The sequence below is a fragment of the Candoia aspera genome, chromosome 3 (genome assembly GCF_035149785.1).
Source record: "Candoia aspera isolate rCanAsp1 chromosome 3, rCanAsp1.hap2, whole genome shotgun sequence".
Classification (NCBI taxonomy): Eukaryota; Metazoa; Chordata; class Lepidosauria; order Squamata; family Boidae; genus Candoia; species Candoia aspera.
Window position 1 is genome coordinate 160,848,549 of NC_086155.1, and position 21,325 is coordinate 160,869,873.

A 21,325-nucleotide genomic window follows, 5' to 3' on the forward strand; every position below is an offset into this window, starting at 1 on the left:
GGCAAACTTCCATACAGTTGCCAAGAAAACGGCTTGGCTATGTCCTTAATAGTCACCAGGAGCTGAGCTCTGTTCAAGACAACCTTTATTTGTTTTGTGTACATTGCATGCAATCAAAAATATTTCTTTTGTTGAAACCCTTCCAGAGAAAATAATGGCATCCTTTGTGGATTCTTTATTATGTCAGAGGCTAAAGAAAGGATTAATGAAAACACAGAGCTGATGATTTGATGATCTTGTGAGAGATGTTTCCTTTCCCTTTATAGGCACACTTGAACTAATACTTTCAGAGGTCCTACAGAAATTTGGAGACCTAGATGGCTATGCCGGGCAGGAAATTTATTTATTTATTTATTTACTTACTTACTTACTCACTCACTCACTCACTCACTCACTGACTCACTCACTGTTATTAGCCGCCCAACTCCAGGAAGGTTCTACAGTAGTTAACTTTTGCTAAGGAGCCCTTAGTGGTGTGGCTTTTCCTCTGGCTTTAGCAGGATCTGTAGAAAATAGAAAGTCTACGCTTCATGCTCTAAACCCTAGAGCTTTGGGAAAAGTCTCTCTCTTTCTCTCTGTTCCAGATTTTCAGATAACAGTATCACTTCATATTTCACACTGATGATCTCATTTGAAAGTTCCTATACCACATCACAGTTCAGAACTATTATGAATGCATTTAAGTGAGATTCTCTATCTTTGAATGGGATCTCAAGATGCAGAAAGGAGTGGATTAGCTTAAAAGTTAAGGCTGCAAGGTATTTAAGGGGTTTAAGAGTTTGTGAAAATACTGTCTTTAAACAGTATCTTAGACGTTCAGCAGTAGTACTGTTCCAGCATCGTTTCCAAGGTAAATATTTTGACTGTACTGCAGCCTAAAATTTAATCCTTAGCAGAGGTTATCAAGCTTTTTAGGCAGTGGACAGCAATGTATTATTTTGCCTGATGTGGGTGCTAATTTAGAAAAAAAATTAAACCACTGAAATCTCAGGGGATCTCATGCAACACAAAAATCTTGTAATTGTTGGCCATCTTCTGAGATTTTCAGCCATTTTTTTAATGTTCATGGATGACACCTAGTGGTGCCATATGTGCTTAAAAGACTTCTTTTTTGTATTTCCAAAAGGGTTTCTGGTTTAAAGGTGAATTTTATATAAAAAAGGAAAATTAAGAAAATATCCTAATGCACTTATTATTTAATAACACTAAAGTGTTCTCATGTACTATAGACACTGGCAGGAGCTAGGAGATTAATAGTTTAATTGGCCTCTGAGCTTCTGGCTAACCAATAAAAACAATTCAGCTTTCCAAACCTTTTTTTCAACTAGAATAAATCTTGATAGAGCAGTTTAAAAGATGTAACCATATAAACAAAATCTTTATTTACAATTATTTGTTGCTATGTATTGTAATAGTTTGGATAGTTCATATTTTGTAGGAAGTTTCAACATATAATTTGAAATTTTTGGTAGAGTTGAATTGTGATTAACAGCTCTGTATTCTGCACTTATAGCTTCCCAGTAAAGGATAAAGAGAGAGATTTTACCTTGGGAAGAAATAATAGATAAGAGATGATGGGGCAGTTTTATTAACTATAAATTCTGTCATCCCTGGAATTAACCAATGCTGCATGCATCATTACCTATTAAATATAATTTTATTTATTTCAAACATTTCTGTACCACTTTCCATTAAAAATATTGAAGCGTTTTGTTTATTTTTTAAATCGGTGTGAGTGTTTTGCTTGTTATTTTGCTACCTTGATAAAGATAAGGCCAGACCAACTGTTTAGATTTGGGTCTTACCTGGAAAACGAATGGGTCCCATTTCAAGTGTACTTTAGATAATTATACCTCAAGTTTTCTTTTATGGAAAAGATAGGAATAGATTTTTCTCCTAAGATAATAAAGAAATAGCTTGGTATAAAACTCTTAGCAATTATTCAGTAAGAGAAAAGACATATGATTAAATTCAAAGATCCAAATAAAGGCTCTTGGAATTATTGATGAGGCTTACCAAAAAAAAAAAAGGCAAAAATATCTTTTCATTCCTCAGTAGTAAAACTGTTTATCTGCAATCTCCTTCCCTCCAAAAATCTGCAGATGGAGACCCCCACTTGAGAACAAAGTCCTCAGTCACTGGAATGTAGTCCAAGAAAAACAAATACTACAAAGGCTAGTAACAGGAGGATGTCTTTCTTTCTAGCTTGTTTTTTTGTGACCATCTTGGCTGCTGGAGAAAGGGGGTCCCCAAACATGTGTATCAGCTGGATCCCTTTGTACTAGGCTTCGGTCTGTTTAGCCAGATGTCTTCCCAACAGTGACAAAGAAAAAACAGACCTTGCATTATAATAAGCCAGGAAACAGAAAAGTGTGTCTAGTGAAAGAAAGCCCATTATATCCCATCTGATATTTATTAAGGGTTGTTTAAGTCAGTGGGGAGAAATGTGCAGCATCCGGAAGTGACCCGGACTCTCTGGTATGTTCAACCAGTGACAAAAGTTTGGAAGCAGCCCATCATTAAAGCTCTGTGCTCACATTACATAATGAAGGACTCAAATCAAGGAACTAATACGAGCAGATAAAAATCCAATGCAGACTAAACTCAGTTTTGCATAATTTAGCATATGATCATTTCAAGAGCATGGAATACTCTTACAAACTTTTAATCTACTAATGAATACTGGGAAATTCTCAAGAACATACAATTGACCATACAGTTTTTTCCTCCTAACAAAAGCAGTCAGGGACTAAAGTCCTCCCCAGTACATTCCATTCATTTTACTTAAATTTACAGAGAACTGAGAAGGTTCAGGAATGGAATATTTTAATAGGAGCAAACAAAAGTTAACAACAAAAACCATACAACTATAGTATGTATAGTACTATAGTAACTGGAAGAAATCACAGCTACTTTGTGCCCCATTGCAGTTTAATTGACCAAATTAGCATATATTCAGTTTCCAGAGTTCAGTACCAATGTTTTTGGTTGTTCGATATTTCTTTTAACTGTTAGGTAAGTGGTTAACTTATATTGAGAATGCTTTAAGTAGAACAGAAACTCTTCTGAAAGCACAATGCTATGTAAGACCTATAGAACGCTCAGGGGTGTTTCTTATTTCTAGTTGTTTGAATCAAACCCCTTATTAATAAGATTTTTAAAAAGATGTTTGTATCTAGCGTTTATTCATTTAGGAACCTGAATATTTTAACAGCAATGTAAAGGATAGTATTGTACCACACCTTTTTAGGTGAAGGAATACCTTTTGGTGTGCAAAAGAATACACAACTATCATTCAGGAATCCCAGTATGAACTCATGCATGGTCCACTGTGGGAATAAACTACATGTATGTAGTATATACATTGAACATTATGTGTGAGTAACTCCCTCTGTCTCAGGTCCACAACTAGGGTCTGTGTCAGCCGGGGCAAAAATGGATTCCATGCCCATTTTGGCACCCCCCCACCACAGCACCTGGGGCACATGCCCTGCTTGCCCCCCCCCCAGTTGCGGCCCTGCTCTGTCTGTCTGTCCTTCGATAGATGGATGGATGGATGGATAGATTGGTTGAAGTTGCATTGGATATAATGTATGACTGTCTCTTATCAAACCAACAAACTAACATTATGAGTTACCAGTAAACAACATTTAGTTTTAGCTTTATGCAGACTTGCAAATAAGTATCTTCGGAACAACTTATTACAAAATAATTAAAGCTAAAGAGAAATCTAAATTCTTAATTTTATTTTGTAGGTATTCAAGAAGGAACACAATGCACCAAGTGTAAAAGTAACTGGGCACTGAAATTTTCTATCATACTTTTGTATATATTATGTGCCTTGCTAGCAATAACAGTAGCTGTCCTGGGATACAAAGGTAAGTACCACATCTATAATAATAGCTGCCTATTGAGTCCAGAAAAAAAATGACCACAAAAAAGTAATGGGTTAATTCAATCAGTGTGATTTCAAAATATGTCACAGACTAAAGGAAATGGTAATCATCTTAATTATTTTCCATGGTAGCCTATCAGTTAATTTCCTCATCCTACTTAAATAGAAGAAGATTGGTTATCAATCTCAGATTATTGAACTATAAAAATAAAAGCAACTCCTAAAGTTTAAGACAAATTCTTTGCCATCAATCCATCATACCTCAGTCTTTTATAGTGTTACTGTATATAGGGAACAGGCGTATGGCAGAAGGTCAGAATCTCACTGACTGTTCTTGAAATAGCTTATTAATTACTTTCAATTTAAGGACTGGATGGATGCACACACAACATGGATAACATTTACAAATCAATAGTAATGGGAAATCTGAATGTGTCAATACTCTGCATATACTACTTGCCTGGTGGGATGCAGGTAACAGCATGTTAACTTGCTTGATTAGAGATCCTAGCTTGCATAGAATTGCATTATTGGGATAAAGCAGGGTTTTGGTTGTACTTGTGGCATACTGGCCAAAATGTACCAAAACCGGCAGGTACTCTCCATACTATTAGCTGGGGATGCTGCATGTGAAATGGGTACAACTAAGGTCGATAACCTAGACTACACCTTATCTATCTTAGTAAAAAGCATTATGTAAAACCCTGGATTGACCAAAGCCATAATGGGTGGTTTGGGTCAATATCTATGGGCTCATCCAGTGATGACTGTGGAAGATTATAACTTGGAATGTAAGAGAAGTAAATGGCAAAGGGCATGAATTAACAAATGAAAGGAAAATAAATACATTGTGTATTGTGAGTTTAAAAGAGAAAGGATATAGTGGATCTGACTGAAGGAGGTCTGAGCTTGTGAAATGGAAAGGATAAATATATGAATAAATGAAAGAGCTAAATATATGTCAGAAAGTATGCATTGGCTTATGAGAGTTGTTATGGGAAAGTAGGAGGCATACTGAATATCGATCATAGTTACACATTAATGCTCCAGTGAATGATAATAAGTAATGATTTTTAAAAAAAGAAAGAGATGACTTTGGAAAAATTGCATGTTAAGAATGAAAGTGATTTAGGAAAAAATATTCTGCTAGTTGATGTGAATGGATAGGTTGGGACAAGATAAGTGAGTACAGAGTGTATGCTGAATAAAGATGGACTGAATATGAAAGTGAATGGTATGAAAGAAGTGTGTTGAGGGAGAGAATGAATGAGGAGTGAGTTGCAAAACTAATATACTGTATGAAGGAAGAGTGAATGGGTCAAGGGGAAAAGAAAGACTGAAGAAGTATGGTCGGATGACGTTAATGACATCGTGAAAAAGTGAGAGGTGAGACGTTTAAAGAACAAAAAGCAGTCCATGAAGCAGCTTATAGATATAGTGAAGCAAGGTTTGTAAGAATAGAAAAATATAGAAAGGTATAGAGAATGGTGTTGGTGTCAGCTAGTTTTGGCAATGTTTCCTTTTCTTTTTCTTATTTCATGCCATCACTTTTCTTTGGCTTACTATTCCTTACCCCTTTTCTGCATTTTGCAATAATTTAACTGCAATGTAACAGTGGGACAGATATGCATGTACATATGTATAAGAACATCATAAGATCTTCATTTTCTTCTCATTTTGTACCCAAGTTATGATCTGTTGCAGTATCATTGTTGCCTTGCCAGGAAGTAGAAGCTCTTCTGAATCTATAAAAATGTGTAAGAATCAGTGATTCAAGACTATAACCCAATAATTGTGTAAATTATTGTTGTGCAAAATTATTTTAATTCTTGTAGTTTATCTGAAGCCATTTATGAGCTAATGTTACTGGCACAACGGTCTTTATTTAGAATTAAATGTCATTAGAATCTGGCATAAAATATTTGCTAAAATGTGAAAACTAACTTGCAAAAAGCACTATTTCAGTATTGTGTGCTCTCCCAAATGTTTTAGCCTACTTCGTAAAAAATTATTCCTATTTCCCCAGTATTTACTTTCTGTTTTATATTTGGCTTCTCCCCTGGCTTGACTTCTGATTGTAAATCTTGGTACTTTGCTTGTACAACATTGCCAAATTCTCTTTTCTATTCTTCTCTGATTATAACAAACAAAAAACACTATATTCAGTAAGGCATACGTGTGCCTACCAGATAGCTTTACAGTCATTTCATTGTGATTTTTTTCTTTCTTCTTCTTTTTCTTTTTTCCTTTTCTATCACATCTTCATCCAAATGCAGTTGCCTAGGGGTTTTTTTTATTGGACCACTTTATAGTGTATACTTTCATGATTCTAAACATTGGCTGTGAATTATTCAAATTTAGGTACTTACGAAAAATTCACTATTTTTATAAATTGCAACTAGGTATCTTGTGAATGCCCCCTCTGGCTTTCTTCCACCTGTGGGCTGGAGTGAAGCCTTCAAGTCCCATTGAGTCCAATGCAGACGGCAGCAGCAGAATGCTGATCAACAGGTCTGGAAAGCCCGACAAATTTGATAATTCTGATAAATTACAACTATTTAAAACAAAAAAGCCCTGACACAGTGAATGTGAGATCAAAGTGGTGGTCAAGATTAGATTTAGAGTCTCAAAAGTATAGAATCACTGGGCAAAACATATTTCAACAGGCTTTAGTGTGCATCACCTAGTTTTATTATAATACCTAATATATACAGTTATATCCCCTCCATCTGAATAACTGGACATTTCAATTGATGTATGTATTAATATTATTGTATTATTATTTGATTAGCACCCTACCTTTCTGCCTGAACAGCATCAAGGAATTTAGCAATATTTTTTATTTTTAATGAACAATTGAAAAACATTAAAATCTGTTAGCTACATGTATTACCTTCAGCTTCCTTCCATAACAGAATTTAAAGGCTTATCCTATAAATTAAGTATTCAAGGTTTTTCTATCAGTTCCATTTTTAGGAAATTCACTGAATGTACATAAGAGACAGGCGTCCCTGTGATATAGGTGGAATGAGTAAACCTATAATGCCTTCCTAGTTAAAATTTCTTCAGCAAAGGATTGTTACCTTGTGATGCTGGAGCTTGAGCACCTCAATGATGCCATGAGCTAAACAGTGAATTTTCAGAGTAATTTTGACAACCAGAGCTTCAAGATTGACAATTCCTAGTGCTTGCATCAAAAGCTTCTCCTCCTCCTCCGCTTCTCCTTCTCCTTCTCCTTCTAGGTGGTGGTGGCAAGAAGACACAGTGGGAAATCATGCAAGAGTTACCAACAGAAGAGGGCATCTGACCCTCCTCCTATAACATGCCATGAATCAAGGTGTAGAGTTGCACAATAACATCCTTGTCTGGAAGCACCCAAAGCTTCCAGCTATGTGGGCAAGTGAAATGGGGAATGAGAATACTTGTAAGCACTCATTTAGAATACAAGGAGAAGGAAAATGGCCTTGAACTAAAGGGAGTATTGCTCTGAATGGGACCAGGGAGGGAAGGGTGTCTCAGACAATTTGCATGATAAAAACCTTGTCAGGAAGCTCCCTGTCTACTTAACGCACAAGCGTAAGTAAATATTTTTCTCAGAAAATTACATCTCTCTCTCTCTCATTCTCTCTCTCTCTATATATAAATAGCAATATCTTAGAAATTCTTTCTCAGAAAAACGATTAGTTAAAAATATTGGTTTAGATCCAGCTCCTACAATGAAATTATTTATTTTATTACTTTTATTTTATCTAACATATTTCTTCACTGCCCATCTCGTATAGCTATGATTCTGGGCAGTTTACAAGTGAAATTATTCTGGTTCTAGTTCCGTTAATCATAATAATTGGCCCCAGAGCACAACCAGAGATACTCAGAAGATGAGGCCAGATCTCAATGTCAAACTGAATTTTACTCTCAGTCATGCCTATCACTTCAGCAAAGGATCGTTACCTTGTCGTGGTGCTGGAGCTTGAGCATCTCAATGATGCCATGAGCTAAACCGTGAAGGGCCACCCAAGACGGGAAGGTCATGACAGAGAGGTCAGACTAAATGTGATCCCTGGGGAAGGTAATGGCAATCCACCCCAGTATTCTTGCCGTGAAAACTCAATGGATCGGTATGACCAGAGATATGTTGGTATACCATCGGAAGATGAGACCCCCAGGTCGGAAGATGGTCAAAATGCTACTGGGGAGGAACAGAGGATGAGTTCAACTAGCCCCAGACGTGATGACGCAGCTAGCTCAAAGCCGAAAGGATGGCTAGCGGCCAACGGTGCTGGTGGTGAACGGCGAATCCGATGTTCTAAGGATCAACACACCATTGGAACCTGGAACGTAAGATCTATGAGCCAGGGCAAATCGGATGTGGTTATTGGTGAGATGTCAAGATTAAAGATAGACATTTTGGGCGTCAGTGAACTGAAATGGACTGGAATGGGCCACTTCACATCAAATGACCACCAGATCTACTACTGTGGACAAGAGGACCACAGAAGAAATGGAGTGGCCTTCAGAATTAATAGTAAAGTGGCTAAAGCAGTGCTTGGATACAATCCAAAAAAACGATAGAATGATCTCAATTCGAATTCAGGGCAAGCCATCTAACATCACAGTGATCCAAATATACACTCCAACCACAGATGCTGAAGAAGCTGAAGTAGATCAGTTCTGTGAGGATCTGCAGCACCTACTGGACAACATGCCTAAAAGATGTTATTTTCATCACGGGAGACTGGAATGCTAAGGTGGGCAGGCAATGACACCTGGAATGACAGGTAAGCATGGCCTGGGAGAACAAAACGAAGCAAGATGTAGGCTGATAGAATTTTGCCAAGACAACTCACTCTGCATAACAAACACTCTCTTCCGACAACCTAAGAGACGGCTTTATACACGGACTTCCCCAGATGGACAACACCGAAATCAGATTGACTACATCCTTTGCAGCCAAAGGTGGCGGACATCTATACAGTCGGTAAAAACAAGACCTGGAGCTGACTATAGTTCAGATCACGAACTTGTTATTGCACAATTTAGGATCAGACTAAAGAGATTAGGGAAGACCCACAGATCAGCTAGATATGAGCTCACTAATATCCCTAAGGAATATGCAGTGGAGGTGAAGAATAGATTTAAGAAACTGGACTTAGTAGATAGGGTCCCGGAAGAACTATGGACAGAAGTTTGCAACATAGTTCAGGAGGCGGCAACAAAATACATCCCAAAGAGAGAGAAAACCAAGAAGGCAAAATGGCTGTCTGCTGAGACACTAGAAGTAGCCCAAGAAAGAAGGAAAGCAAAAGGCAACAGTGATAGGGGGAGATATGCCGAATTAAATGCAAAATTCCAGAGGTTAGCCAGAGGAGATAAGGAATTATTTTTAAACAAGCAATGCATGGAAGTGGAAGAAGACAATAGAATAGGAAGGACAAGAGACCTCTTCCAGAAAATTAGAAACATTGGAGGTAAATTCCAGGCCAAAATGGGTATGATCAAAAACAAAGATGGCAAGGACCTAACAGAAGAAGAAGAGATCAAGAAAAGGTGGCAAGAATATACAGAAGAGCTGTATAGGAAGGATAACAATATCGGGGATAGCTTTGACGGTGTGGTCAGTGAGCTAGAGCCAGACATCCTGAAGAGTGAGGTTGAATGGGCCTTAAGAAGCATTGCTAATAACAAGGCAGCAGGAGAAGACGGCATCCCAGCTGAACTGGTCAAAATCTTGCAAGATGATGCTGTCCAGGTAATGCATGCTATATGCCAGCAAATTTGGAAAACACAAGAATGGCCATCAGACTGGAAAAAATCAATTTATATCCCCATACCAAAAAAGGGGAACACTAAAGAATGTTCAAACTATCGAACAGTGGCACTCATTTCACATGCCAGTAAGGTAATGCTCAAGATCCTGCAAGGTAGACTTCAGCAGTTCATGGAACGAGAATTGCCAGATGTACAAGCTGGGTTTAGAAAAGGCGGAGGAACTAGGGATCAAATTGCCAATATCCACTGGATAATGGAAAAAGCCAGGGAGTTTCAGAAAAACATCTATTTCTGTTTTATTGACTATTCTAAAGCCTTTGACTGTGTGGACCATAACAAATTGTGGCAAGTTCTTAGTGGTATGGGGATACCAAGTCATCTTGTATGCCTCCTGAAGAATCTGTATAACGACCAAGTAGCAACGGTAAGAACAGACCACAGAACAACGGACTGGTTTAAATTGGGAAAGGAGTATGGCAGGGCTGTATACTCTCACCCTACCTATTCAACTTGCATGCAGAACACATCATGCGACAAGCTGGGCTTGAGGAATCCAAGGCTGGAGTTAAAATCACTGGAAGAAACATTAACAATCTCAGATATGCAGATGATACCACTTTGATGGCTGAAAGCGAAGAGGAACTGAGGAGCCTTATGATGAAGGTGAAAGAAGAAAGTGCAAAAGCTGGCTTGCAGCTAAACCTCAAAAAAAAAAAACAATATTATGGCAAGCAGCTTGATTGATAAGTGGCAAATAGAGGGAGAAAATGTAGAAGCAGTGAAAGACTTTGTATTTCTAGGTGCGAAGATTACTGCAGATGCTGACTGCAGTCAGGAAATCAGAAGACGCTTAATCCTTGGGAGAAGAGCAATGACCAATCTCGATAAAATAGTTAAGAGCAGAGACATCACACTGACAACAAAGGTCCGCATAGTTAAAGCAATGGTGTTCCCTGTAGTAACATATGGCTGCGAGAGCTGGACCATAAGGAAGGGTGAGCGAAGGAAGATCGATGCTTTTGAACTGTGGTGTTGGAGGAAAATTTTGAGAGTGCCTTGGACTGCAAGAAGATCAAACCAGTCCATACTCCAGGAAATAAAGCCAGACTGCTCACTTGAGGGAATGATATTAAAGGCAAAACTGAAATACTTTGGCCACATAATGAGAAGACAGGACACCCTGGAGAAGATGCTTATGCTAGGGAGAGTGGAAGGCAAAAGGAAGAGAGGCCGACCAAGGGCAAGATGGATGGATGATATTCTAGAGGTGACGGACTTGTCCCTGGGGGAGCTGGGGGTGTTGACGACCGACAGGAAGCTCTGGTGTGGGCTGGTCCATAAAGTCACGAAGAGTCGGAAGCGACTAAACGAATAAACAACAAATTAAAATTTGCTGGATTCCCTCTTTGTGCATCTCACTGAAACTTTGAATAAACATATATTTCTACAGGCTTTAATGTATATGTCCTTGTTTTATTATTACTAATTTTAATATGGCATAATTGTGTTTTGCTGTTGCTTGATTTCTGTCTATTTGAAGAATAGTTGATTTTCTGTTTTTTGGTTGCATTTTGATATTTCTTTAGAAACTTTTAGTCATTTATTGACCATGTAACATAATTTTATTTTGTTTCATGCTATTCTGGGTAATATGATTTAAAAACAGCACATGATAAATTTATATTATTGTTGTTAATATTGTTATTACCAGCAACTATAATAATTATAGTTAATTTTATTTAGTGGTTCCAGTGGGAAGGTTACTCTGGTTTCTTTATGCCTATATTAAGATATAGTTAGGAATGGTGAACCGGAAGTTTCATTCCACATATTATTGGATTACATCTTTCAACATTTTATCAATATGGATCACTGCTATTGTTTTCTTTTGTTCTAGTTGTAGAAAAAATGGACAATGTCTCTGGTGACATGGAAGATTCACGCCAACGATGCAGTGAGAAACTTTTAGAAGTGAAGAGTGATTTAAAGAAACTGGGTAATTAATATGAATGAATGAATTGATTGATTGATTGATTAAATAAATGATGAAATTATTATGCCTTTACCACAGAAGTCAACAAGATACTAAAATTGGAAGCTGTGGTAATTTTTTTAAGTAGATAGTTATAGATTCCTTAAAAGATTAGCATAGAGTATGAATGGTTCATCTTTAAGCTTTCAGACTCTGAATCCCACACTATATACAGTACTATACTGAGTAAATGCATATACAGATTATACAGTTACTCACTATAAAGCCAAATAAAGCATGTGTTAGGTCTACTAAAGCAAAGGTTAATCTCTGGGCTAAATGGGGTATTGGCAAACAGTTTTCACCCTTCTGGAAACATGCAACAGGACAGGTTTCTTCTTGTCTGAGACCATGGTGAGTTTCTGATAGTAAGAACAGATGATACTGAGTTAGGTTTACTAATGGTCTCTCAATAACAAGGGAATTCATATGCTTTTGTATGCCTTTACTTTTCTATTTTGCAATGACCCTTCCTCCAGCTTTGTAAATAGAAACTAGTTTGCATTAATTCAGAATTTCTCAACACATACAAACTGATGTTCATTAGCAATTCCCAAAATAAGCTTGTTTATGTATTGGCTTATTCTTCTGTTTTTATAATGAAATAAACTCTGTTAAACTGCTCTTCTGATAAGTAACAAATGTGAAGATTTATCATTTTCCTGCTTCTTTCAGATTACCAAGCAAAGACAGAGCTTTCAAATTTCGGAACTAATATCCAAACCCTCCGCCAACAACTTCATGAGATTTCAGAGAAAACTGCAAAGAACAAAGATACACTGGAGAAGTTACAAGAATCTGGTAGCGTATTAAATGACAGGCAAAGCCAAATGAATGGTGTTTTGGATAGCAATTCTTTCATGATCAACAATATCAACAAAACTCTTCAAGCTTACAATGGCTACATCAGTGATCTCCAGCAAGACACAAGTAACATTCAAACAAGTTTGCAAAGCCAAATGCACTCACATAATGTTGTCTTAATGAATCTAAATAATCTTAACCAGACACAGGTTCAGCAAAGAAATCTTATCAGTGCTTTGCAGAGATCTATGGATGATACAAGTCAGGCTATCCAAAGAATCAAAAATGACTTTCAAAACCTTCAGCAGGTTGCCCTCCAAGCACGAAAGGACACTGATTGGCTTAAAGAGAAAGTGCAGAATTTGCAAGTATTAGCAGCTAACAATTCAGTTATGATCAAAGCTAATAATGATACACTTGAGGATATGAGCAGTCAGCTGAACTCATTCAGTGGACAGATGGAGAATATTACTACTATCGCTCAGGCTAATGAACAAAGTTTGAAGGAACTCCAAGAACACCATAAAGAATATGAAAACAGAACATCTGCCAAATTTAACCAGCAAGAAGACCGATTTCATAGCTTTGAGACAGATATTGTCAACATTATTAGTAATATTAGCTACACTGCCCATCACTTACGGACACTAACCAGCAATCTCAATGATGTCAGGACAACATGCACAGATACTCTTAGTAAACATACGGATGAGCTGACTTTTATGAACAACACATTAGCAAATATTCGTTTTGATGCTACTACTCTAAGGATGCAGCAAGATGTGATGAGGACACGGTTAGATATTGAAGTAGCCAATTTATCAGTAATAATGGAAGAAATGAAGCTGGTAGATTCTAAACATGGCCAGCTGATTAAAAATTTCACAATACTGCAAGGTAAGAAATGTCTTGGATGACTTTTTCAAAATAGATATTGATACTGTTTTTCAAAATGCCCAGGGTACTTCAGGGCTCCCTATGGCTTTCAGTGGCATTGTAGGAAAATAAAAATGGTGAGCACATCACTCCACTTCCTGGCTTTCCTGCAATGGTTGTGGGGAAAGAGAACAGAACAATTAAGGCTTGCAAGAAGGGAAAAAAGAAAAAAAAAAGTGAGAAAAGGGAAGAGCAGTGACAACACTACAGTAGGGAGAAACGGTGGGCAAGCTTCTCAGATCATTACAGCTGCTGTTTTCTCAAGTCAGAAATAATATTATAACCTTTGTATGTCACCCAGAGTCACTGTTGTGAGATGGATGGCTATATAAACTATTTAAATAAATAAAATTTAAAAACGTCAAGCAAAATATTCAAAACAGTCACATACCCCTAAAACAATTTTAAATTCTACATACTGCATTTACTATTGTAATGCTATTTACAGTCTTAAGAATGTCATAGAGACGTGACCTTATTTTCTTTAAAATGAGATTTACAAGTGGTTCTTTGCCTGATAATTCAGTAATATAAATTCGTTAATTTCCAAATCCTAATTTTCAGAACATTACCTATATTATTATTATTATGATTATTGAACCTTACATAACACAACTTTGATTAACAAGGCACATGACTTTTATTTACAGATAGTATAAATGACATTTGAATTTATTTCTGAAGATTTTTGCTCTTTTCATGCCCAACTGCTCAATAAACTCTTAATCTGGAAAACTGAAAAAGAAATAATACTGAATATGCAAAAAAAAAGAGGTTTGTGTCTACATAAACCACTAAATGCTGAGGGTGGAGTTGAACTGTAGGACAGGCTTGCAAGTTTCAGTGAGCAGAGCTCTACATTTTAGGTAAAGGTAAAGGTTTCCCTTGACGTAAAGTCCAGTCGTGTCCGACTCTAGGGGGCGGTGCTCATCTCCGTTTCAAAGCCTTGGAGCCGGCGTTGTCCATAGGACACTTCCGGGTCATGTGGCCAGCATGACTCACGGAACGCCGTTACCTTCCCGCCGAAGCGGTACCAATTAATCTACTCACATTTTGCATGTTTTCGAACTGCTTGGTGTGCAGGAGCTGGGACGAGCAACGGGAGCTCACCCCGCCGTGCGGTTTCGAACCGCCGACCTTCCGATCGACAGCTCAGCGGTTTAACCCGCAGCGCCACCGCGGGTTAAGGCATATTTATTTGAGAGATTTATTTTGAAGATCTGTAACAATTACAGGAATTAGAAAAACATTATACCTATGCAAAATGGGTTTAGTGTGGAGAAAGATATTTGCCCTGTGTAGACATTGTGATTTGCTTCACTGAGGTGAAGAGGTGACCTTAATGAAGCAATGTGGGTGATTTTGAATGGTTTCAGGGCAGGGCAGTTCTGGCTGGGCAGTCTTGGAATTGCCTGCAGCATTTACTGAAGCTTTGCAGCCTAGAAAGCCTTCAGGGTGCTCAGAAGCTGCTCCAGGCAGTCTTTGGCAGAACAACATGCAACATGCTTGTTTTGCTGTTAGGAGCAAGGGGATCACATTGCTTTGCAAAGCAGCTTTGAGGCAGTGCTCCATTTAGACCTTCTGGAAGTAATAACACCTATTCAAAGCTTGTACAACCATGAAACGTTTGTCCTTTCCTTCTGTCATCATAGCCTAGCCAAAGGTGTTTAATCCATTAAGCCTTCCTCAGTCAATTGGAAGTTTTGCTCCAGAATTTTAAAAAATTATAGGATTATATAAAGAAACACATGTAGTTTAACTATGGAATTTGGTAGCATAAGATTTGGTGATGGTTGCAAAGTTCAAGAAGGTGGATCTAGTAGTAGTAGTATTTATTCAGTCAATGACTAGCAAATTAAAACAAAAACAAAAACAAATTAATACAGTAGTAAAGAAGGAGGATCTAGTAATAATGGAAGAACAATTGGACAAGGAATGAAATATGATATCTCTTCAAAGAAGCATAGAAAAAGTTATACAAATTTCAGCATTTCATTCAAGCAGTACTAACTGCAGTAGTCTAGACCAGTGGTTTCCATGCTTCTGTATCCCTGTATCAAAGAACCTAGGTCTTCCAACATATGAACTAAAAGTCTGCCTGTTCTAAAAATGACATGTATGTTTACAAGCATTCTGTTACTATATGTATCTGTTGTGGTATGTTTAAGGACTTAAACATTGCAATAATACTGTTGAACTTCCTGCTATAATGGTAGAATAATGAGTGAGCTCATTGGGGCTGAAGAAGGGTTTGCCAATCAGGAAAGTCTTCTTTAATCCTTATTATTATTAAATAATGAGAGGGAACAAACTAGCATAAATGTTATTTTGGCATCAAAGGGGCTGCTCCAGTTCTGGACTTCAGGAACACTCTGAAAAAGCTGAGTTCCTTGGCATCAGTACTTTCAGCTGCAGACTAGCAATTCTGCCTTCCTTCTCTGCCTACTTGTAATGATTGCCTATCCTAATATACTCAGACTCACAAGCAGGAGCTTAATAATATCTGGTTTATTAAAGAATAGCATGCAAAAGCAAAGAAAGCTGAGAATGAGCAAAAGCGCGCCAAATACAAACTAAAAACCCTCGGTGCAAACATAATCCCTCCCCTCGCCCAACCGTTTCAAATTCCCCACCCCAGGTGCTGGTAACGAGTTCTGCTGATCTCCTGGGAAGAAAACCTTGAACACCCTAGATAACCCAAACACATTCCATTCAACTCAATACAGATAACAAACCCAGGAGAAGGAGTCCTCACAGCCCCTCCCAAACAGAACACGCATCAGCAACTTGACATGCGAAACGTTACGATGTACAATGCACATTGAAACGGTGAACACGACACTACTTTTCTTCTTGAGCTCTTTCATGATTTGGGAAGGGAAATGCGTCTCTCTAGACTACCATTGTACTGTATACCACCTGTTGAGAAACACTGGTGTAGACTACAAACTATTTGTTGTATAGTCTAATACAGATTATGTGAAAATGTGTTGTTAATATAGTACAGATGATACAAATTCTTTCTTTTATCGCTTGCTTTTTGCTATTCCCAAATTCGTATTACTCCAACTTTAACCATTGTGTACAAATCTTGCAGCCAAATAGAATTTATATATTATGTTTTGTTTTCTTTCAGAACTCATTTCTAAAACTTATTCTAATAATTGAATAAATTAGTATCAGCTCTCAAAGATGCCAATTTCTAGTAAGGAGGTACAGCACTGTATTTGTTACAGTACTAGTTACTATAAAACCATTCCCCAAACAGCTCAATTTAAAAAATAACTGCAAGCTAAAACTGGCCCATTATATGTCTGGTAAGATATAACATTTTGGTTTACTGATTACAATGAAGTATCTTAGAATTATAGATGAGAATTGTCATATAGGTCATTAAGTCAGTCCCCTCCTCAAGGCAGGAATCCAAATTAAAGCATCTATGGCAGATACTTATTTTCTTGTTAGATTTATACCTTTGCCTTTCCTCTTGAAGCTCAAGGAGGTATACATAGCACTCTTTTTTTCATTTTCCTCACAACATCCCTATGAGGAATTGAGCTGAGTGACTGGCCCCAAACAATACAGGAACTTAAATACCTAAGGCTGAACTTGAACTTGGGTTTTACCCAGTCCTAACCCAACACCTTAACACCTACACCCCTGGGCTTCCCATCAACAGATGTGTGCAAGAAGAGTTAAATAGTGTTTAGCCTCTGCTTGAGTCCATCCAGTGAAGGGTAGCCCACCACATCTCTGGAAAGTTGGTTCCACTGTCAAATCGTTCTTACTGTTAGGAAGTTTTATCAACATCTACCATCTTGTGATTTGTATCCATTATTTTGTATCATGCACTCTGGAACAATAGAGAAAAGTTTTAATATTATTCTGTGTAATATTCTTTCATTTACCGAAGAGTGCTATCCTATCCCCACTCAATCTTTTCTCATCAACGCCAAACATTCTTAGTTCCTTCAATCTCTTTTTATAAGTCTTGGTTTCTAATCCCTGATTGTCCAATTTACTTGAATCCTTTTTAAAGTGTGGTGCCCAGAACTGGACAAAATACTCAAGGTGGGGCTGCCAAAGGAAAGAAAGGGAAGTAATATATCCTGTGATTCGAAAACTGTACTTCAGCTGATGCAGCCTAAAATTGCATTTGCCTCTTTGCATTCACAATATATTACTGACTCATACTCAGTGTGCAGTCAACTATTATTTTAAGAACTTTTCCAGTACTGCTAAGCCAGCTATTCCCCATCCTGTACTTGAGCATTTGATTTCTTTTCCTGAATGCATAACTCTGAATTTGTCTCTCTTAGGCTGAAAATAATAAGATGCAACTTACCTGTCTAACCTACTAGTTTGAATTTTATTTTAGTCTTCCAGGCAAGTAGACGTCCCGCCCACCTCTGTGCCATCTACAAATATTCTAAGTGTTCCATTTATCTCCTCATCCAGATAATTAATAAAATCAAGGAATAATACTCATTCCATCAATGAGCACTCATTGAGTATCGTTTTCAACCCAGCTTTTTTCACTTAATGCTTACACCTCCCAGCCTACACCTAATTAAACTTGCATTCTTGGTGGATAAAGCTCAGATGCTCTTGCTTTGGTGTTTCAGTAGTTTACGTTACAAGCTGGAAGGTGGAATAATTTTATTTTATCTTATTGGCAGGCCTCTTTTTTTCCAGTGTTCTCCCAATAAAAGATCACCATTAGGCTGCAACTAGTTAGGCTGAACTTCCTGACATATCCTAGTCTGCATACTTGTGCTGTATCTTAGCTGTTTAACAAGCCCTTTGGCCAGCTATTGAAAAATAAAAAGAGGGTGCTTTGGCTCACCCTGCCAAAAGCAGCAACCCAGGATTTGATAGCCCTTGTGTTGGTCTCTGACACATGGGGGGGGGGGGGCTTTAATGAAAAATTCCCTTTTTAAACTACTGCAGGAGTGGAATTTCTGCCATTATACTAAAAAGCATTCTGAAATATATGAAGGCTTTATGTTAAATCATCAAAAGCATTAAGAGGAAATCTGTTTAGCACTAAAAGTAGGAAACCCATATCTTGTCAGAAGTGGTCTTTAGTGTTTGGTGTGCCTTTCTGTATTTCATATATATTGTCAATAAGTATTGCTCTATTTTCTTCTGCAAATACAGTGTATAACATCTTACCTGTCTAAAGTTTCTACTACTATGGTTTTTCACAACCCTACAATCATGGATATATTGCATTGTGCATATGTTGTAAGTAGAATTTGTCACTATCTGAAAAACAACCCAATGTTGCAAAGACACTTAGCAAAAGTTTTTTTTTCTTCTGGTGAGTGGAAATTTTTTTTGGCAATTTCATGAAAAGGAGTTATTTTTTATTTATTTAGTGCAACTTCCAAAAACTGCAGTAAGCGACAGTGTTTCCTTTCAGTTTCAGAAATGGAAATTTCTCCCTTGCTGAGATCTCTAAATATCTTCATCAGGCAAATAAAAAGATCTAGAGATTTTTAAAGCTTTTCCAATAGTTTAATACTTTTTATTTTACCTAATAAAGATTTTCCTTGAATATAAATTTTATAATAGTTCCACCATTTTTTTAACTTTCTTCTATAAATATGTCTCTCATTACTTGGAAAGTTAATCAGATTTGCTTTGTTTAACCTGTGACTGTAATAGATAGAAAAGCAAGGAAAAAAGTGAAACATGGGCATTGAATCACCCTTGATGTATTTCTCAAAATAACAAAAATATAAACAATAGAATGCTTTGATAAGATTTTGGAGATTCTTTGTGCAACACTGATTCATGTAAACAACTTTAATACTAAATGTGTTTAATACTAAACAAACTTGGGCAATTTCCTTAATCTTTTAAGGAAGCTGTAATCATCTACTTAAAATAAAATCATCTTAGGTTCTAATTATAGTTTTCTGTTGATTTATTTTGTGATAAAGGCATACTTAAAGATTAAGTTTTCTTGAGTTCTTTGGAGGAACCCACTTTTAAAAATATTTAAATATTTGACGTAAATTTAAAGTACAAATAGGTTCTTAGTACTATGATGTACTACAATTCATTATTTTTACTATATTATACTATTTCATTATTCTTCTGGCTTTCTCCATATGTTCATGTTATTGTAGGCCCTCCAGGTCCAAGAGGATCCAAAGGTGACAGAGGACCCCAAGGTCCTATTGGACTTACTGGGCCCAAAGGACAAAAAGGAGAAAAAGGTGATTCAGGACCTCCAGGACCTCAAGGGGAAAAGGGACCAAGTGGCCCACCTGGACCACCAGGTGAAAAAGGTGGAAAAGGTTCCAGAGGTTCACCTGGATCTAAAGGCCAGAGAGGTTCAACTGGGAAGACTGGGCTGCCTGGTCCTAGTGGAGATCCAGGGCTTCCTGGACCACCTGGGAAAGATGGGCCCACAGGCCCACAGGGCCCACCTGGACCCCAAGGTCTTCAAGGAGTTGTTGGTGAACCAGGAGTACCTGGTGCTCGTGGATTGCCTGGTCTGCCAGGTGCACCTGGACTACGAGGTCTTCCAGGCGAGCCTGGTCCTCCTGGACCACCAGGTCCAGGAATACCTGTGGCACTACAAAGCGAAACTAACGGTAAGATGTTAACACACATACTGTCTGCATGCCTCGCTGTGTATTTATTGTTGTTGTTGTTTATTTGTTCAGTCGCTTCCGACTCTTCGTGACTTCATGGACCAGCCCACGCCAGAGCTTCCTGTCGGTCGTCAACACCCCCAGCTCCCCCAGGGACGGGTCCGTCACCTCTAGAATATCATCCATCCACCTTGCCCTTGGTCGGCCCCTCTTCCTTTTGCCTTCCACTCTCCCTAGCATCAGCATCTTCTCCAGGGTGTCCTGTCTTCTCATTATGTGGCCAAAGGATTTCAGTTTTGCCTTTAATATCGTTCCCTCAAGTGAGCAGTCTGGCTTTATTTCCTAGAGGATGGACTGCTTTGATCTTCCTGCAGTCTAAGGCACTCTCAGAATTTTCCTCCAACACCACAGTTCCAAAGCATCGATCTTCCTTCTCTCAGCCTTCCTTATGGTCCAGCTCTCGCAGCCATATGTTACTACAGCGAACACCATTGCTTTAACTATGCGGGCCTTTGTTGTCAGCGTGATGTCTCTGCTCTTAACTATTTTATCGAGATTGGTCATTGCTCTTCTCCCAAGGATTAAGCGTCTTCTGATTTCCCGAGTGCAGTCAACATCTGCAGTAATCTTCGCACCTAGAAATACAAAGTCTTTAACTGCCTCAACATTTTCTCCCTCTATTTGCCACTTATCAATCAAGCTGGTTGCCATAATCTTGGTTTTTTTGAGGTTTAGCTGCAAGCCAGCTTTTGCACTTTCTTCTTTCACCTTCATCATAAGGCTCCTCAGTTCCTCTTCGCTTTCAGCCATCAAAGTGGTATCATCTGCATATCTGAGATTGTTAATGTTTCTTCCAGTGATTTTAACTCCAGCCTTGGATTCCTCAAGCCCAGCGTGTCGCATGATGTGTTCTGCATACAAGTTGAATAGGTAGGGTGAGAGTATACAGTCCTGCCATACTCCTTTCCCAATCTTAAACCAGTCTGTTGTTCCGTGGTCTGTTCTTACTGTTGCTACTTGGTCGTTAGACAGATTCTTCAGGAGGCAGACAAGATGACTTGGTATCCCCATACCACTAAGAACTTGCCACAATTTGTTATGGTCCACACAGTCAAAGGCTTTAGAATAGTCAATAAAACAGAAATAGATGTTTTTCTGAAACTCCCTGGCTTTTTCCATTATCCAGCAGATATTGGCAATTTGATCCCTAGTTCCTCTGCCCTTTCTAAACCCAGCTTGTACATCTGGCAATTCTCGCTCCATGAATTGCTGAAGTCTACC

General features: G+C 38.0%; 1 protein-coding gene across 1 annotated transcript in view; it reads left to right on the forward strand.

The window, feature by feature from the left end:
- The window catches only part of COLEC12 (collectin subfamily member 12), a 106,544-nt gene that overhangs the window by 75,739 nt on the left and 9,480 nt on the right, over positions 1 to 21,325 (forward strand). The window contains exons 3-6 of the mRNA XM_063299157.1: positions 3,756 to 3,878; positions 11,562 to 11,660; positions 12,372 to 13,397; positions 19,574 to 20,044. Coding sequence (XP_063155227.1) covers positions 3,756 to 3,878; positions 11,562 to 11,660; positions 12,372 to 13,397; positions 19,574 to 20,044 — 1,719 coding nt within the window. The remainder of the gene's footprint in view (positions 1 to 3,755; positions 3,879 to 11,561; positions 11,661 to 12,371; positions 13,398 to 19,573; positions 20,045 to 21,325) is intronic.